Genomic DNA, 17,904 nt, shown 5'->3' with positions numbered 1-17,904 from the left:
AGTGGATGACTTACTGAAATGGAATATCATAATTACTAATTTTAAATGATTGTTTCAGGTCCCAAACAATTTTCTCCATGAAAGAACTTATATAATAAATAAACTTCATAATTTCCAAATAATGATATGACTATTAATAACTAAAATAATAGATAAATATTTTAAATGTAAGTTTTATGCATTTAGGAACTCAAAAAATTCCGTTATTTTGATTCTTACTTCATAGTCCAATTCTTTGTCAAAGCTCATGAATCTTTCCTTCACTTGCAGAAAGGAAATTGGGTAAAACCACTCCATCTTCAAATATTACACAGAAAAGTATATACAATGTTGGAGTAAGTTTTACACACACACACATATACACAATTTAGGGATGTGGAAACACTCAAGAATACACAAATACTGTAGCTACAGGTACTGGCACAGACATTTATATACACTGAGATAAACAAAAGAAATTACTGATCAAGGTCAGTAGATAGGTATAGTACAAAATTTCCATGTACAAAGTTTTATAAGCTTAAGCTATTATTTACAGCTGACAAAAATTATAATTTTTGGGAAAATTTAATGGAAGCAACTTTACAGCAAACTGATTATATTTTACATAAGGAACTGGCATATGAAGATTACCTGTCGGCTAGTAATTATTATTATCATCTTAAAAAATGGTTTGAGCCACTGGATATGAGAACTGAAGTCATTCTTTCTCTTATTCCCACTCTTCCCCATCATTGGGAGAAAATGCTAAATAAATAATGAAATAGTCACTGTTTAGAAACATGCTGCTCATTAATGGAGTTTTAAACAGATTAGTAATTGCTTAAAAACATCGTTTAGCAATCTTTGTCAAATAAACTTTAAATTATATGCAAAAATCTGTGTACTGTAGAATGTTAGGAGGGATGGTAAAACAAGGAAAGAAAATGGATGACAAAAGGAACTATCCCAGTTTAGTTTATGCACTATACAAATATTCTGTACAAAACAACCCATATATATATATATAATAAAACCTTGAGCATTAGTTATGAGAATTTAACGACCATAAAAAAATCTACAACTCTAAAAATACAATCCATGATTAACTGGTTTTAAGGACATTCACTGAATTCTATTTATCTGTTATAAATGCATGATCACATTACAGGATATAAGTACTTTGATTTTTTTTTTTTTTTTTTTTTCCCCTGGGAGAGAGAGAGAGGGAAGAGAAGGAATGCTTTTACTTCACCTTTTTTTGATTTGTATAAATTTATTCCTTGTACATAATTTTTATATACAAATCTCCTATTACTGAAATTGTTATTAATATTATAATTTTATTTTGACTGCATGATAATTATAAAGATAATGTTACTTGTTAATTGTGTTCCCTCTGATATAAATTTCAAATAAACTGATTGTTAGTGTTAGTATTACTCTTTCACTGTTAGCATCCCTATTACTATTAAATGTCATAGCATTCTTTCATGTTTTATTTTTTTCCCTGTACTTTCTCAAATGATTTCTCATGTTTAAAGAAAGTAGACTTAAAATTAAAGAAATTTATAAATGATGAACAGGAAACAAAGGTAGTGTACTATTAACTGCACAAAAAAGGGATAAAAGAAGTCACCTGGGTATGAGTAGTCTATATTAACAATATACTTCAGTACTGCTGCATTCCCAGTCAAAAACGAAGTACATAACTCAAAATGAATGAAATTAGATGCTAGTTTGTAAGTTTTTAAACATTTGAAGTATCAGCAACCATATTTCATAGCAAGAATATAGCACAGAAATGTAAATCTTGAAATTAATATTAAATTTCATTGCGTACGGCAAAAGGAATTTTTAAAACATAATATAAAAATTTACTTATGGTTATAAATTCAAATGTATCCTTCAAATTTGGAAAAGGACATGGAAACTATTTTTAAACCAACAAAAACAGCACTTAAGTATTAATATTTTTTTCATGTAATAATCTTAAAGTCAGCCTATTTGAAAAACTTATTGCTCCCTAAAGGCAAGCAGCAGTACTTTGTACCCAACCACTCAGTTAGGAGGCCTAAAAAAACAGCCTCCACAGCATAGGGAGTGCAGTGGCACACGGTCTTTGAGTAGACTGAGGTTAAATATGCCAATCCGCACGACCAGCACGGCAGATTATGGTCCATTTCCCTCAACATGAATTGTTGAGAAGGCTTATTTTAGCATTAAATCAGCTCACACACCAACCATAAGAATAAGTATTTACTGTAACTAAAATATTTACATATTAAAATAAAATAAAATAACTATTTACAAAAACTACTATTATATTAAATTAAATTATATACATGTAAAAACCTTAAAACTGTGATAAAATCCTTAAGATAAAATACACTAAAATAAACCGGATTAAAAGCGATAAAAACAATAAAAGTCTCTGGAGCTTTCGGAAGCATCGGCTTCCTTCCTCAGCAGTAACAAAACTTCCTGCAGTGGTCCAGAAGGGGAGAGAGAATGATGCACTCCATTGGCTTAATAGCTTCTTCCAATTTATACAATTTACCTCAGAGGTGGAAACAGGAGGTACCCTTCCTTTCTTGGATGTACTGGTCTCTAGGGTAGGCCCTAGGCTCAAAACTTCTGTGTTTAAAAAACCTATGTGCAGAGGCCAGTACACCCATTATAGTTCAGCACAAGCTGGGCAGCATAAGAATAGTGTAGTGAAAGCTCTACTAGATAGAGCAGGGTCACACTGCACCACCTCTGAGGACAAAGAATGTGAAATTAGACGAGTCACAGCAGACCTTAGAAAATGCGGATACCCCCAGAGGATCATAGACAGATTTAGTACAGGAATAGAGTCTAACCGTCAGGAACTGTTTGTTCCTGTGGCTACCGCATACATTCCTTACTATCCGGGCGTTACTGAGCATCTCGCTAGAGTTTTGCGGGGTTATAAAACACGCTGTGTGCAGCTTCCCGGGCGGAGGTTGCACACAGTGTTGTCTCAGGTAAAAGACCCAATAGCAAAGGACCTGAGTAGTGGAGTAGTATACAGGATAAAATGCCCAGATTGTGGGGAATGTTATGTGGGCGAGACAAAACGACGGCTCAAGGATCGTCTGGGGGAGCATGCAAATGCTATAAAAACCGCTGATTACAATAAGTCTGCTGTGGCCGAACATTTTTGGGAGAAGCAGCATCAAATTTCCCCAGAGGATGCGGTTATTGTGGATCGAGCGCATGGGTTCTGGAACCGTAAATGGCTCAAGAGCCTACGAATCTGTTCATCCAACCACAATATTATGAATAGGGACAGAGGTATGCGTATGCATCCTCTGTTTGAAACTGTCATCCTAAGTACGGATGAACGGTTCTGCTTAACACGTTCCCAAGCTATTTCCGCTTCCAGTTCAGACCATGCGCCGACTGCACCATGTGTATAGGTACCGTGAGCCTGTTATATATGGATGTGCTGCAGGAAGTTTTGTTACTGCTGCGGAAGGAAGCCGATGCTTCCGAAAGCTCCAGAGACTTGTTTTTATCGCTTTTAATCCGGTTTATTTTAGTGTATTTTATCACAGTTTTAATGTTTTTACATGTATATAATTTAATTTAATATAATAGTAGTTTTTGTAAATAGTTATTTTATTTTATTTTAATATGTAAATATTTTAGTTACAGTAAATACTTATTCTTATGGTTGGTGTGTGAGCTGATTTAATGCTAAAATATGAATTTTCCCAACCTCAGAAGGCTTTCATCCTGCAGTGGATTGATAATGGCTGCTTTACCCTTTCTTTTTATTGCTCCATACATGAGTATAAAAGAAGAGAATAAATGTTAGGTTATTCTGTCTCTGTTATCCATCCTTAATTAATGCACTTAGTTTATTTTGTCTAAAGAAGTAGCAGCAATTCTGTTCTTTAGAATTTTTTGGCATTTAAAGTAGTTTCCTGAAAGACTGTTCAAAAGTAACCGTCACAAATGCAGTTTGTAAGTAACCATTCATAATTCATTAATTTCTTTAAATTATGTATAACAAAAAAAATTTATGCTTTGAAATGCAAGAAATGGAATCTGCTATTTACTGGTAATTAATAGCATTGCTATACACAATCTGTTTGCCTTTATTACCTTACTAAGCTAATGTAACTTAAACAAAAAAAAAAAAAAAAATGCTTGTGAAGACACATTACAGTAAAACCTGCTTAAATTGTTTATGGAGAAAACAAATGGTTTTAACTTCTTAAGCAGAACAATATTCTAAGCAGGTGGAGCTTTTTTTTTTTTTTTTTAAATCCAAGTGAGAAAATTCTCTTTAAGTAATTAATGGTTTGCATTTTACTGTAAGCTTTTGGGTACTGATTATATTGAACAAGTACAGTTAACAGACAGAAATACAAGTATTTCAGTTTTCCATGGGGTTAGTGGCTTTGTATTTATCTAAAGGCAAAAGTTTAAAAGGTATGAGTTAAAATCCTGTAAGCAATTGGGGATATTTCTTAAGGCCTTTTTCACACAAGATAGTAGCTAGCTAGTTTCAGAGTTGCAGTTTCTTCCTAATGTAACAGTCTTGGTTTTTCATTTCACTTGCTCCAGTATTGGAGCATATAACACTCTGTTTGGCACTAAAATAAATAATTGGTAGTTATCATACAAAATCAGATTGCAAATTTTTATTTTTATTTTTAAAAAGCTGCCTGCTTAACAAAATGAATATAAGGAAGGTCTGAAAATTCAAAATGTACTATAATTGTAAACTTTAAAATAAAAGCTTCAAGTTTCATGCTTAGAAAAATTATAAACATGGTATATCAGTAGCATTATTTTTTTAAATGTAACTTTCTATTTTTCTCCCTTCCTTTTACCAACCCCCTTCAAGCTGAGGGGCATTACCTGTAAATCACAACTACACAATTGCAGGTAAGACAGCTAGACATGTCCATGCATGTCTTATTTTAGACTTAAAAACCGTGCCCTCATGAGTAGCACAGTTGGTATGATAACCATCTTCTCCATACTGGGTGAAAAAGACTTTGAATCCCATCAATGACACAAGGGATTTTTATGGGTCTTTTTTTCAGAATGCGGCTGAGTTAGTTGGTCTCAAGCAGGGGTAACATGGTTTTTTCCCCCAGGAACTTGAATTTTTCATCCAGCAAACAATAAATCGACCACAGAAGACCCACTAGTTACAGACTTATATACAGTGCAATATAGCCTAAATTGCTGATGCACCCAATAACAACTTACAAACCTTGCACAATATGCACCATTTGAGGCAACAAGGAAAAAAATCGAGGAAAGGATTAAAATCAGGCACATCATTGTGTGCTGCTACTTCTGCCTACTAGCAGAGTAACATAATGGAAAAGATAGAAAAGTTGCTGGCAACATGGCTGCATCAACAGAACAGACAAAACATACTGATCAGCTCCAGGGTGGTGTCAGCAAAGGCCACAAGTCTTATGAAAATTTAAGAACAGAAGAAGGTGAAGTAAAAGACTTCACTGAAAGTTCTGGATGGTTTAGCTAGTTCAGGGTTTGATATGGCTTCAAGAATATGAAACTATCAGAACTTACAAACCAAGGTTTGTATTAAGAATAAAACAATTTTTTGGCTGCCATTGTTCTCTATCTCACTATTAACTGCTAAAGTCGGTTCTTCAAAGTTGGAGAGCACTACATATAAGAAATATATGTTATTACAGCGGGAAAAAAATCTATTCTTTACTAATACTGTAATAATCTATGGTGTATCTATACCTATATTTAATAGTCTTTTCTAATGCATACCTTGTCTTGCTAAATGGAAATATATTAAAATAAGAATATGGGAATTTTTTTGGTAACAGCAATCTGAACTTCTTAGGTGGGATAATGTCTTAAACAAGTTCCACTACATGTCTTTACAATTATTTTTGGTACAAAATATGCTTCAAGAATCACATGAGCCAAATAAAATCATTTTCTGCAGTTCACTCAAAAAATGCATGCACTCTTCCTTCCTGCTCAATATTTAAGATTCTTTTGCTGCATTTTTTTTGGAAATTTATTTTAAAAAATGCAAGTGCTTTATTACGAATATACATTTAAGGTACCTTTTATAAATGGTAAAGTGCAAAAAAAAGACATTAGGATTGATGACAACAAGATATGGCATGTCAGCAAAAAAAAAAAAAAAAAAAAAAATGTACAGGTACATGCTTTGTTGCATCATTTTTACTGTGGTTCTCTATGTGTTATATACTTCTCAAAAAAAAAAAAAAAAATCAGAACCCTTAGTATTTTAAATCAATCCTGTCCTTTTACCTTAAAATGATTTTGAATGCCACAGAGTTATGATCTCTTAATACAAACTTACTTTTTTAGATTTTTACAATGATGTGTTGTCCATTTTTAACACAATGTTAAAAGTGAAATTCTTTGCATGCCACAGCATTTTTTTTTTTAAAGGAAAGGAGGGAATAATGCTAATTTGCTGAGTATTCATAATGAATTTTAAGACTTTTTCAACAATATTTTAAATTAAACTATATCACAGTAAATATCACTATTTATGTAAAAAAAAAAAAAAAAAAAAAAGTCAAAATCATATCTTTTCATTTCACATAAGACTTGAATGCTTCATTTTATCATCTGAATACAATGGTACAAATAAGCAAAATTAACGTATTCTTTACGTATGCAGATATGAAGATTGGTGTTCCTGTTGCAGGTGTATACCCAATATGACATATACAAATTAAAGGAATTAATATTTAATAAAATATTAAATAACATAAGAATGCATAATTCTTGTGTATGCATTTTAACCATAATCCAACCACAGTGATAACCACTTTTCTAACTATATCATTTAGAAAAGTAGTATGATTATCAAAATAAACCTCTAGGCTGCACAGGTAATGGTAGTTAAAGGGAAAAAACCTCTCAAGCAGTCTCTAATTTGTTTTACTGCGATCATTATATGCCATGCCCTAATTAAAAACTTGAGGAGGTGAAACATAAAATTACTGAAAAGTTCGTCCAAATCTTGGATATGTAGTATCAAATGCACAAGTAAACTTTTTTTTTTTACAGATAAAGATTATATAATTTACAATGATACTGCACTTTATCATCAACTGTTTGGGACATTACCTAATTTAACTAAATTTTCATTCCATTAATTAATTATGTTATTCTTGGTAAAAGAGTATAGTCGTTTTCTAACTAGAAAGCCAAAAAAAAAATTAAAGGAAATCATTTGGAAATGGATTTCCATTCTATTTCAAAAACTCTAACACTATTTGGACTACAAGTAACCCCGTTACTTTACATATCACGTTTTAAAGTTAGGTTTCAAAAATACAGTAAACCTTCAATGTAACAAACTTTGGAGATAATTAACAATGTCCACTGAACCAGACTTTTCATCTGTACAGGACCTAGTGACAATAATTGCCTTAGTCTGATGGTATTTACTACTAAAATATTTTCATAATAAAGCAAATTTAACTTGTTAATGAGATGGCTGGCCTTGTTTTCATTTATCTATACAGTATCTGAAATTAGATATAAAAACTGAAATACTGTTTGAAGCATTTTTTTTCTCTTTTATGAACTCTGAAGCAACTTGTTTAAATTTACTAAAAACAATCCTGAATTCAAATACCATACAAAAGTTGTGCATGAGGTGAGAAGTTTTTGCCTTATGTGATCCTGGTTTACAATGCTGTAATTTGTTCAGTATCAGCAACAAGAAGTGTGGTGAAAAATCTTCCAATTATGGTACTGGTTTTACAGTTTTCAATTGGGTGCTGTAATACAAAACTTTGCTTCTCCATTTTAATTTTTCATAATAGTATCTAGAAAGGGTGATGAGAAAATATAGTGTGTAAATCTAAACACTTCTGATAAATTGAAGTTTCAAAGCTTGAAAATTTCAGGCTCGTCTACTCCACACAAATGCTAAGTGCAATAATCTACAGCACGGGTTCTCAAATTGTGTTCGCAGAACACTAGAGTTCCGCCGATAACATTTGGGGTTCCACAAGAGCTCTAATTAATAGTTTAAAATATGTATGAAAAATTTATTTAAATAAAGTTTCAAAAATTATTAATATTTCATAGGGAGAGGGGGACCTGCATACAGACTCTGCACAGCTTGCATTTGTGGAAAATAAAATCTGGTTAGTCTAATGGTGGATAAATGACTCAAATACTTGAATTCGATTCTCCCACCACTAGTTGAGTCATATCCCCTGATGGAATCATCTGTAGTGAGGTGGGGTGCAGTGGTACAGCGTATGAGTGGGCATATCAGTCATAGATCAGTGGTGTTTTGCACTGCAATCATTTTGTGATGTCTTATGTACTTTTCATATAAAAATAAAGTGGGCATCGTATTAATTTATAATATTACGATTGTGCATACCCCAAATTAAAATATATAATGGATCGTTGTTTGAGAGAAGGAGTTTTAAAAAAAAGTATAACAAGCAGTTCACATGTTTATAGTGACAAGGAGACTGGTAAAGCAGATACTGACAAAAATACAGATCAAGGCACTAGCATTACTTGTGTAGCATATGAATCGAGGAAAAGGGAAGTGTTGTTCGTCAATACTAAAACATCGCTCAAGTCATAAAAAGCATAAATACAACTTGAGTTATTTATTACTCGGATTCACAACCACAGGAAATCCCAAGGCCCCAATGATAAGATCTTATTGCATAATATGTATATTATGCAATAAGATCTTATCAAATAGTTTGTTAGTACCAGCTAAATTGGGCAGATATTTTGAAACGAACCATTCAGATAAAAATAAAGATGTCAAATTTCTTGAAAGAAAACTTGAGTCTCTTGACAAAACTAAACATTTTATGTCGAAAATTTTGTCGAATAACGAAAGGGCAACAATGGCTTCCTACAAAGTAGAATTCATGATATGGCTGAGGATATTGAGCAGGGACTTATTTTAAGACTTTAGTCATGTGATAAGTACTCTACAATTAGATGAGACAACAGACGTTGCAAACCTATCAATTTTATTAGTTTTCGTTCGTTATTACTACAATACAATAATTCTATTGAAGAAGACATGTTACTCTATGAAAATTTACAAACCAATGCAATCGGAGAAATATTTAAATGTATCAACTATTTTATGAAGACTTGTGGAATAAGTTGGGACAAATGTGTCGATGTACATAGCAATGGTGCGAAGTCAATGATAGGATCTGTGAAAGGAGCAGTAAGACGAATTAAAAATATTGCTAAAACATGTACGAGTAGTCACTGTGTTCTTCATAGATATGCACTGGTTGCTCGAAATACCCCTTCATCTTTAAAATGTATTTTAGGTGAAGCAGTGAAAATTATTAACTTTGTGAAAACACACCACACCGTTAAAAACAAGATTATTCCAAATTATATGTGAAGATATGGGCAGCCAACATACATCTTTGCTGGTACATACTGAAATTAGATGGCTGTCACATGGCAGAGTTCTTGTCAGATTGTTTGAATTACGAGAAGAGCTCGCCATATTCTTACACAATGACAAATTTCTATTAGCAGATAGCTTTAGAAACGTTTCGTGGTTGAGTCAAATTGCTTATCTGATGGGTATATTCACAAAATTGAATGATGTTTCTCTCTCCCTTCAAGGAAAAAATGTAAATATTTTCAACACAAAAGATAAATTACAACCATTATTATGAAAGCTACAATACATGGCAGTTGAAAAAAATAATATGGATCCATTTCCAACTTTAAATGACTTTTTACAGGAATCGAACTATGAAATTGACGAGGAAATTCGAAAAGAAATTATTTCTAATCTAAAATCAATAACTATGGCATTAAATGAATACTTGATTTAATCACCTCCCTTATACAGAGGGAGGTGATTGTCCCTCTGTATAAGGCAATGGTCAGGCCACGCCTTGAGTACTGTGTACAGGTCTGGAGGCCTCATTTTAGGAAGGATGTAAATTTGCTTGAGCGTGTACAGAGAAGGGTAACAAGATTGGTGAGGGGAATGAAGGGATCCTTTTACCAAGAGAGGCTTAAGTTCTGCAAATTGCAGTGGCTGGAGACTAGGCACCTGCGTGGTGATCTGATTGAGGTGTATAAGGCCTTGAATGGGTTGAGCACGCTGAATTCTGATGGGATCCTTCCACTTGTTCAGATTACGAACCTAAGGGGGCATAAATTCAAATTAAGAAAAGACAGATGTAGAATAGATGTGCAGAAATTTGCCTTTAGCCAGCGGGTGGTTAATTGCTGGAACAAACTTCCATCTGTTGTGGAAGTTGATAAGTTAAATAAATTTAAGGAGGAACTGGACAGGCATTTGGAGGGAATAGTGTAATTTTTTTTTTTTTTTTTTTTGGCTGATGCTGCATAAGCTCATACACTTGCATCACATGCCACTACTACTACTTTCCTCTACTAAAAGATGACAATAACTATTGGGTTTTCAATATTAAAGAAAAACCAGAGGAACTACTTCTGTATCTACTTCAGAATATGAAAATCTCGTCGACCTGACATCAAACAGCCAAACAAAAGTTAAATTTAATGAAGTTTTATTAAATGAGTTTTGGTGTGACTTAAGAGAAAATATCCAACTTTATTCAAAAAAGGCAATTCATTGTTTGTTGCCTTTTAGTACCACATATTTGTGTGACACTGGATTTTCACTTTACACTGTGACAAAAACAAAATAGAGAAATAAGTTGGATGCCACTCCTAACATTAGAATTCCACTGTCCACAATTAAACCAAATTCGGAAAGAAAAGAAGACGTTTAATTCTTCACATTAATTCCAGTTCGAATTAATAATATTTGCTTTTCCATTATTAATCTGTTTTTTTTGTTTTTTTTTTTGTATTTTCAATTAATTATTTTTGATTTTTTGTTTTATTTATAATCAGTAAAAATTGTCAGGGTTCCACAATTTTTTTTCAAGGGTTCTGCAATTAAAATAAGTTGGGAACTGCTGATCTACAGTATAGTATTACAATCTATAATTTATTTATTTATTTTTTTAATTTCATAATACAGCATTTTGTTTATAGCATTATAACAACTTCTAAAATACTCCAAATTTTAAGGGGCAGGCCTCATCTCCACGCAGTCCATTAAATTGAGGTATTACTGTAATAGTCAACATATAACAGCTAGCAAAAAAAATGGATGATTTAAAAATATATATTTATTTAATATTAACTTTACTATGTCAACATTTTGTTATTCGATTTTACAAAATATAAATCACTTAATTTGTTATCCTATTCATTCTTTTTTCTGTTAAAAAAAAAAAAAACATAGCTACACACTTTTAGTTTAAATACAGAAAAATTATAAAATAACTTCTAAAATTTGAAGTCTCCTATTTCTCAAAGTACATGTTAATATTCTTATATTAGGGTGCATTCAAGATATCAAATACAGTAGAAATGATCTTATTCAACATGATTAGGACCAGTTGGTCAGTTAATTGAAAAGTCACTTACAGCAGGGAATCATAAACATACCTTAAAAATTTTATTTTCACTTAAAACATACATGTATACACTCATTTATATAAAATGAATCTGTTTATATGATGAAAAATGGGTTTTGCAGCATCGGTTAGGTTATGCTGTAAAAACTCTACTTTTTATAAATATCGCATGGTGATTGTTGAATCAGGCTGTTTTTCAATATAACATAAATTTGTATTTAGGGCATTTTTAGCACTGGATTTGATTCAGTCTCCTCTTCTTTATATTTAGATCTATCTGATTCTGTCATGGCACGTGTATGATTTCAGCTTTTTTTTTTTTTTTTTTTGTTGTTGTTGGCACATTGGCTTCTGTGGCCATAATGCACCTCCCAAAGTTTTTTGCACTACTCTGATCCAAATCGGGATTCAAATCCGTGACACTTGAGTTGCCAGGAAGGTACTTTACCCACCCGGCTAGCCCGGTCGGCACACTGACAAGTGCAATGTGATTATTTAGTGAAGCATTAGCTAGTGCTAAAGCTATGCTATAGAAATACTGATGTACATAATCTGTTATTATGGATTGCTCTGTTCTTTGTAAACATCAATCACTTTCCATGCACATAGTTTCATTTGTCTGCTTTTCAACACCAGTGGATTTTTGATAATAACAGATACCTAGAGTTTATATAGGGGTTATCTCCCCCCCCCAACATTACTGGAATTGAAAGTGACTTTAATTCTGCAAACATTCCAGGTAAAATGCTTCCAAGCTGTGAACAATTTGAAAATTTGAAAAGAAATTTAAATCGCAAGTTGCACACTGAATAAACCACATAAATACCCTTGTAACAATACAGAAACTGTTTCTTAAATAATTTTAGCAGTAGAGGAGCAAAAATTTAAAGGATACAGCTAATGTGCATGACGTTTTGTGTCATTTGGAGGCACGAATATTTGTAGTTCTTAATACTAATGACTAACTTTTCACTACACTTTCTTGCCATGTTATTTTATATGTTGTTGTTGTTGTTTTGGTTTTTAGTAGCATTAGCAACTAAGGCCATATTGCTCCAGGAATATGCGGTGGTCATTCCCTGACCTTTCCGCATCCTCCATATTTTGTGGTGATGGGTTCGAACCCCAGTCTAATCAAGAAGCGTGTACTACGCACTGCTGCTCCTTCCCACCTGGCTACAGAGGCGCCTGTTATTTTACAATATGATGACAGATAATGTAACAAATTTATGTCTGCCTACTTTATGACAGCTGATGTTTGTCCCCCCCCCCACCTTCACAATCTGCACTGATTTGCTGTAGCACATATATGCTGCACCTCTGCAGAATATAATGATGTATGTCATACTACTTGTCTTCTAAGTTGATAAAGAGGCACATCTCTGAAAGCTTATTAATGTATATTTTGTTTTTGTACTTATCACTTTTAGTACTTTTATCATTTATCTGTATATATTTTTATTTTTACTGTATTTTTAATAAAGTTTTACTTTATACTTTTATGTTTCTTCGGTAATGACAAGATTTGTTTCATTATGCTTATTCCCAATGCACAAGATCTTTTTGCTAATATTACTAAAATGGCAAGTGACTAGTTGAACAGGTAACAAACATCCCAGGCAAAATGTTTCCACCAGTGATTAGCCATATGCAGTGTGTTGCAGACATTTGTGGTGGTCACATATCAAAATAATGTTTTACAGTTTGTACCCAAAATAAATTGTCATGGGAGTAATTTTTATCTTTGTTAATTTTTTGTCCTAATATGTTGGCACTCAAAGACTATGAAAAAAGCAGAAAAATATGAATATATTTTTATATACAAATAAGAACAGAACCAAACTCATCATATATGAAACAAACAGTCTCTGCCTGATCCTGTAAACATGATCATACAAACTCTGTGTATTCACCTCTGCTGTTTAAACTGTTAAATCAAAAGAAGAGAAGGAAATAATTTGGAAGAAAAGTTATGATAAACTCTTACAATCAAAGCTTGTAGTAATGTTTATGTAAATGAATTTTCCCTTGAATTTAAACTCAACTTGGAATTAACTGGTTTGTAGAAATGTATTAACTCAATAATTTATCTGATAAATAATTTATCAGTACTTATCTGATGGCACCTCCGTAGCCACGTGGGCAGGAGCAACAGTGCGTAGCACACGCTTCTTGATTAGACCGGGATTCGAGCCTGTGGCCACCAAATACAGAAAGGTCAGGGAATGACTACCGCATATCCCCGGAGAAATATGGCCTTAATTACTAATGCTCCTAAAAACCAAATAACAAACAACAAACATCTGATCTAATTATGTGTACCCTTTACTTACATATAATTCAATTTAATTTAAATGCACCATTTACGCTTGCCTATAATCTTAGGTGTTCATCTAAGTATGTTTTATCTTGGTATTTCATTAGTCAAAGCAATTGTTGTGTTTCACTGCTTCTGTTGTTAGTATTGCTAGTAGGGAATATGGGAAATATTAATTTTCCATTAGCTTAACATCCGTGAAATATACTGTGTTAAAAAAATTACGTTCCTATACGGTTTAAATATAGAGAAAATAAAGGTATCAGAGTCACTGCCTACTTATGTATCTTGTGCTAGTTTAAGAAGATTTAGGAAAGCCTTTAATTATTTTCTTCATGAACTCTCATTCTTAGCACTATGTGGAATTTATACATTTAGAATGGAATCTAGCAAACAGAAAGTAGCTTACTTGTATTCTATTATGACATAAGCATATTGAATATCTGCCTCTTATTTTGTTACTAATGCTTAATAATATTAACTTACTGGTGGTCATAGTTGTATGTTTAATATTAAAATTTAACAACCTACAAAATGACAAGAATGACAACATACATATCCTCGGACAGGTCATTAATGATGTTGACATTGACAATGAGTGAAAATGGACAGTTCTGCATGAAGAATATTTAAATATTAAATATTTGGCTCTAATTTATTCTGAAATTTATTTGAATAATTTGTTTCTCAGTGAAATAGTAGTTTGTCTTTTTTTATATCTTTTTATAACTATTTACGTGAACCTTCTTATAATTGGGGCAGCCGCTTAATCGGGCCAAAGTGCACTAGTCCCAATGTGTCCAAATAACCAGAATCCACTGTATTCTTTTATTTGGGTTCAGAGCAATCATAACAAAAATCCTTTGGGTCAAATGGCACAAACATGCCCTTTTCAAATTCAAAATACTTTAGTGAGTAGGAGCCAACTGATGAATTATATTTCAAAATAAAACTTTTAACTTAAGGCATATAAGTATGATCTACTAGCATATTACACTGGCTAACAGCATTAATATATCAAAATTAACATTAAATTAAATTTAAAATTTACGCTTATTAGTCATTTAAACTGAAATTTGCTCTGCTTTAATATCCCTATTACCATTCTTCACAATTAACCCTTAGTTGCACATAAATAATCGATACATTAGAAATGCTAGTACATGAACGCAATTTATAGTTTGGCTATAGCTTGTATTATAGGTTATAACTCATGTAATGTTCAATTATTTAATGGCATTAATGACTGTTAAAGTAACAATGCATCTCTATCTTTACCTTAAATTAAGTCATCACGTTACCCTTATATATATACAGGAAGAAGGTGACAATGATAAAAGCATATAGTGGACAGGACCACTGCTAGTCGGAAAGAACCCATGACCATAATGAATACAAGAAATATAAGTCATAGAGTGAAGTGATGTAAAAAAAGCAAGGAAATCTATAGAAAAGAGTAAAGAGTATGAAAGAAATCACAGTATAAAAAAAGTTTAGAAATAAACAATATATGGATAGAAAATAATAAGAATATTGTTGCACACTTCTGTGCATTATATGACACTTCTATTCATATATTTTTTTATACCTTGATTTCTTGCATTCGTTTACTGTTTTTTATATATTTCTTTACTCTCTTTCTATATCTCTTCACTCTATTACTTATATTTCTTAACTTATATATATACATATATAAAATATTAAATAAATCTGCAACCACTGTCAATCCACTGCAGAATGGAGGCCTCCTCAATGTGACTCATTGAGTCACATTGAGGGAATGGGCCATAATCTACCATGCCGGGCCAGTGCAGGTTGGCAGATCAACCATATTTAGCAGTCAGGGGATTGAACCCTGGTCTACTTAAAGAGCATGTGCTATTGCAATCCCACTCCACCTGGCTACAATACAATAATTAAAATACCCAGGGCAAAAACTGTATGACAAACTTGGAATCCAAAAGAAGACTTTTAATCCAAAATTTTTAAACTGAATGATTTGCATCAATAATAATAAATGAAACCTTTTAACAATAATATTTAAAAAGGTTTATGCTAAAAGACTGACACCTAATAACCCACAATATGTTTGCTTCCTGCATAGATTTTATTTTTGTTCAAAGTGATGTTATATAAAAAATTGAACTTATGGAAAACTCATGGTCAAAATGGTTAATATGTGCATTGTAAATAAAATATATCATTAATTCTAGAGTCTCTATATTTGTTTCAAGTTGGTCATCACAGGAATGCTGAAAGTTGTCATCCTTAGACAGGCTTCTTTCTCACAACTGCCCTCCTGCTGAAGTATAGTCAATAAATTTTAGAAATTTATTGATTATGCTTCAACATGAGGGCAGATGTGAAATTTAGTATACTACTAAGTTTCACATTTTACCATAAGTGCTCAAGATTTTCTTTGAAATCTTTAGCACTTATTTATCAACCACTTTATATATTCAGATATTCTCACAGAAAATCAGAACATCAAAATATGAATTGATTGATAAATCATCTCTTTTATCATCACTGAACTTAAAATAACTGTACTGCCAAAGGAAAAATAATATTGTATTTGATACAAACAAAAGAAGTGTAATTAACATAAATTTATTTTCTTTTTATATACAAGTAATTTAGTAATGAACTTTGAGAAAAAAAACTACAAAGTAAGTCAATGAATAATATATATCCAAAAATATAACAAAATGATAATAAACAAAAACAAGTATTTGAGGTAAAGTAAAATAATAATAACGAGTCGAGTCCCATGAATAGTTTGGGAGCTTTACATTTAACATATATTCATGCTGTTACATTTGGCAGAAATCAGGATGCAAAACCCAGCACAATCCGAGCAAAGAAAAATGGAAACTTAATGGCAACGTTAATAGTGCACTCAGCAGTAGTATAAGAATATATCAGGTGATAGCCCCTTTGGTGGTCAGAAGCACTGATCAGCTACTTAGTGATGTTCAATTGTTAATCCAGCCATTTGACTAAACTGTGAATTTCTATTGTCAATCACTTTTGCCCTACATAATGCTTGGAAATTGTAAATAAAGAAACAGGATTGCAAGAACTGAGGCTGATGTGGGTTTTTATTTATTTTTATTTGAGAAAAAATTACTGCTTCTAGTAAATTTACAATGCACTTAATTCAAGAAACATTGACATAGAGTTCATTATTTCTCCTTACAGCTTTCAAATTTTTAATCATGACCCAAGAGTATATTATAGCATGAGTAAACAGTTTGCAGTACAATGTGTTCTTCTTATTAGTATTGGCAAATGATGCAAGGAAAGAAGCTTATACAATATCAGCCAAAAAAAAAAATACCAACATCATTTATTATCTCCTCTAATAATTTGTCTAATCCTTCCTTAAATTTATTCATACTACCACTTCCACAACACCAAGTGGTTGTTCCAACAGTCAATTATTCTCTGGCTGAAAGCAAATTCTTGCACTCTATCCTACAACCATTCTTTTCATCATCTGACAAAGAATAAGGATGCTATCAGCATTTAGTTTACCCAATCCATTTAAAGCCTTACACACTTGAATCAAGTCTACTTGCAGGGCCCACTTTCTAGATGCTGAAATTTACAGATCAAGTGTTTTTTGGTATGTGAACCCTTTTGTGCCCCTGATTAATCTTGTTGCTCTGTGCACTCATTCCAACAGGTTCCCATCCTTCCTGAAATGAGGCTTCCAGACTTGTATGTATGCAGTACTCAAGATGTGGTCTTAACCAATGCCTTACAATGCAATAATCATCTTCTTGTCCCTGTTGGCAAAATTCCTGTATATCATTAACAGAACTCCATGAGTTGTCATAGCAGCCTGTCTGCACTTCTCAGAGAACTTCATGTCAGACTGTACAATTACTCCTAGGTCTTTTTCATTCTCTGCCTTGAGTGTGGTACCACACAGTTGGTACATCATTCTCGAATTACTGCCACCCAAGTGCAGTGCCTTGCATTTATTAGTGTTAAACCAATGTACATTGCTGTCTCAGTTCATCTGCCTAATTTCTCAGGTCTTGTTGTGGGTAGCATATTTTGCTTCCTATCATTAAGAACCCTGCCAACCTTTGTATCAAT

At 32.5% G+C, this 17,904-nt stretch overlaps 1 protein-coding gene across 1 annotated transcript in view; it reads right to left on the bottom strand.

The window, feature by feature from the left end:
* Window positions 1–580: 580 nt before the first annotated feature.
* LOC150078261 (G protein-coupled receptor kinase 2-like) overlaps window positions 581–17,904 on the bottom strand; it is a 527,814-nt gene continuing 510,490 nt past the window's right edge. The window contains exon 16 of the mRNA XM_090385326.1: window positions 581–747. Within this exon, the coding sequence (XP_090241452.1) occupies window positions 732–747 (16 nt within the window). The 3' untranslated portion in view covers window positions 581–731. The remainder of the gene's footprint in view (window positions 748–17,904) is intronic.

The sequence above is a fragment of the Mastigoproctus giganteus genome, chromosome 11, assembly GCF_048544385.1.
Source record: "Mastigoproctus giganteus isolate SK-2022 chromosome 11, ASM4854438v1, whole genome shotgun sequence".
NCBI lineage: Eukaryota > Metazoa > Arthropoda > Arachnida > Uropygi > Thelyphonidae > Mastigoproctus > Mastigoproctus giganteus.
Note: the sequence above shows the minus strand (reverse complement) of the source record. Positions and strands in the feature narration are given on the sequence as shown.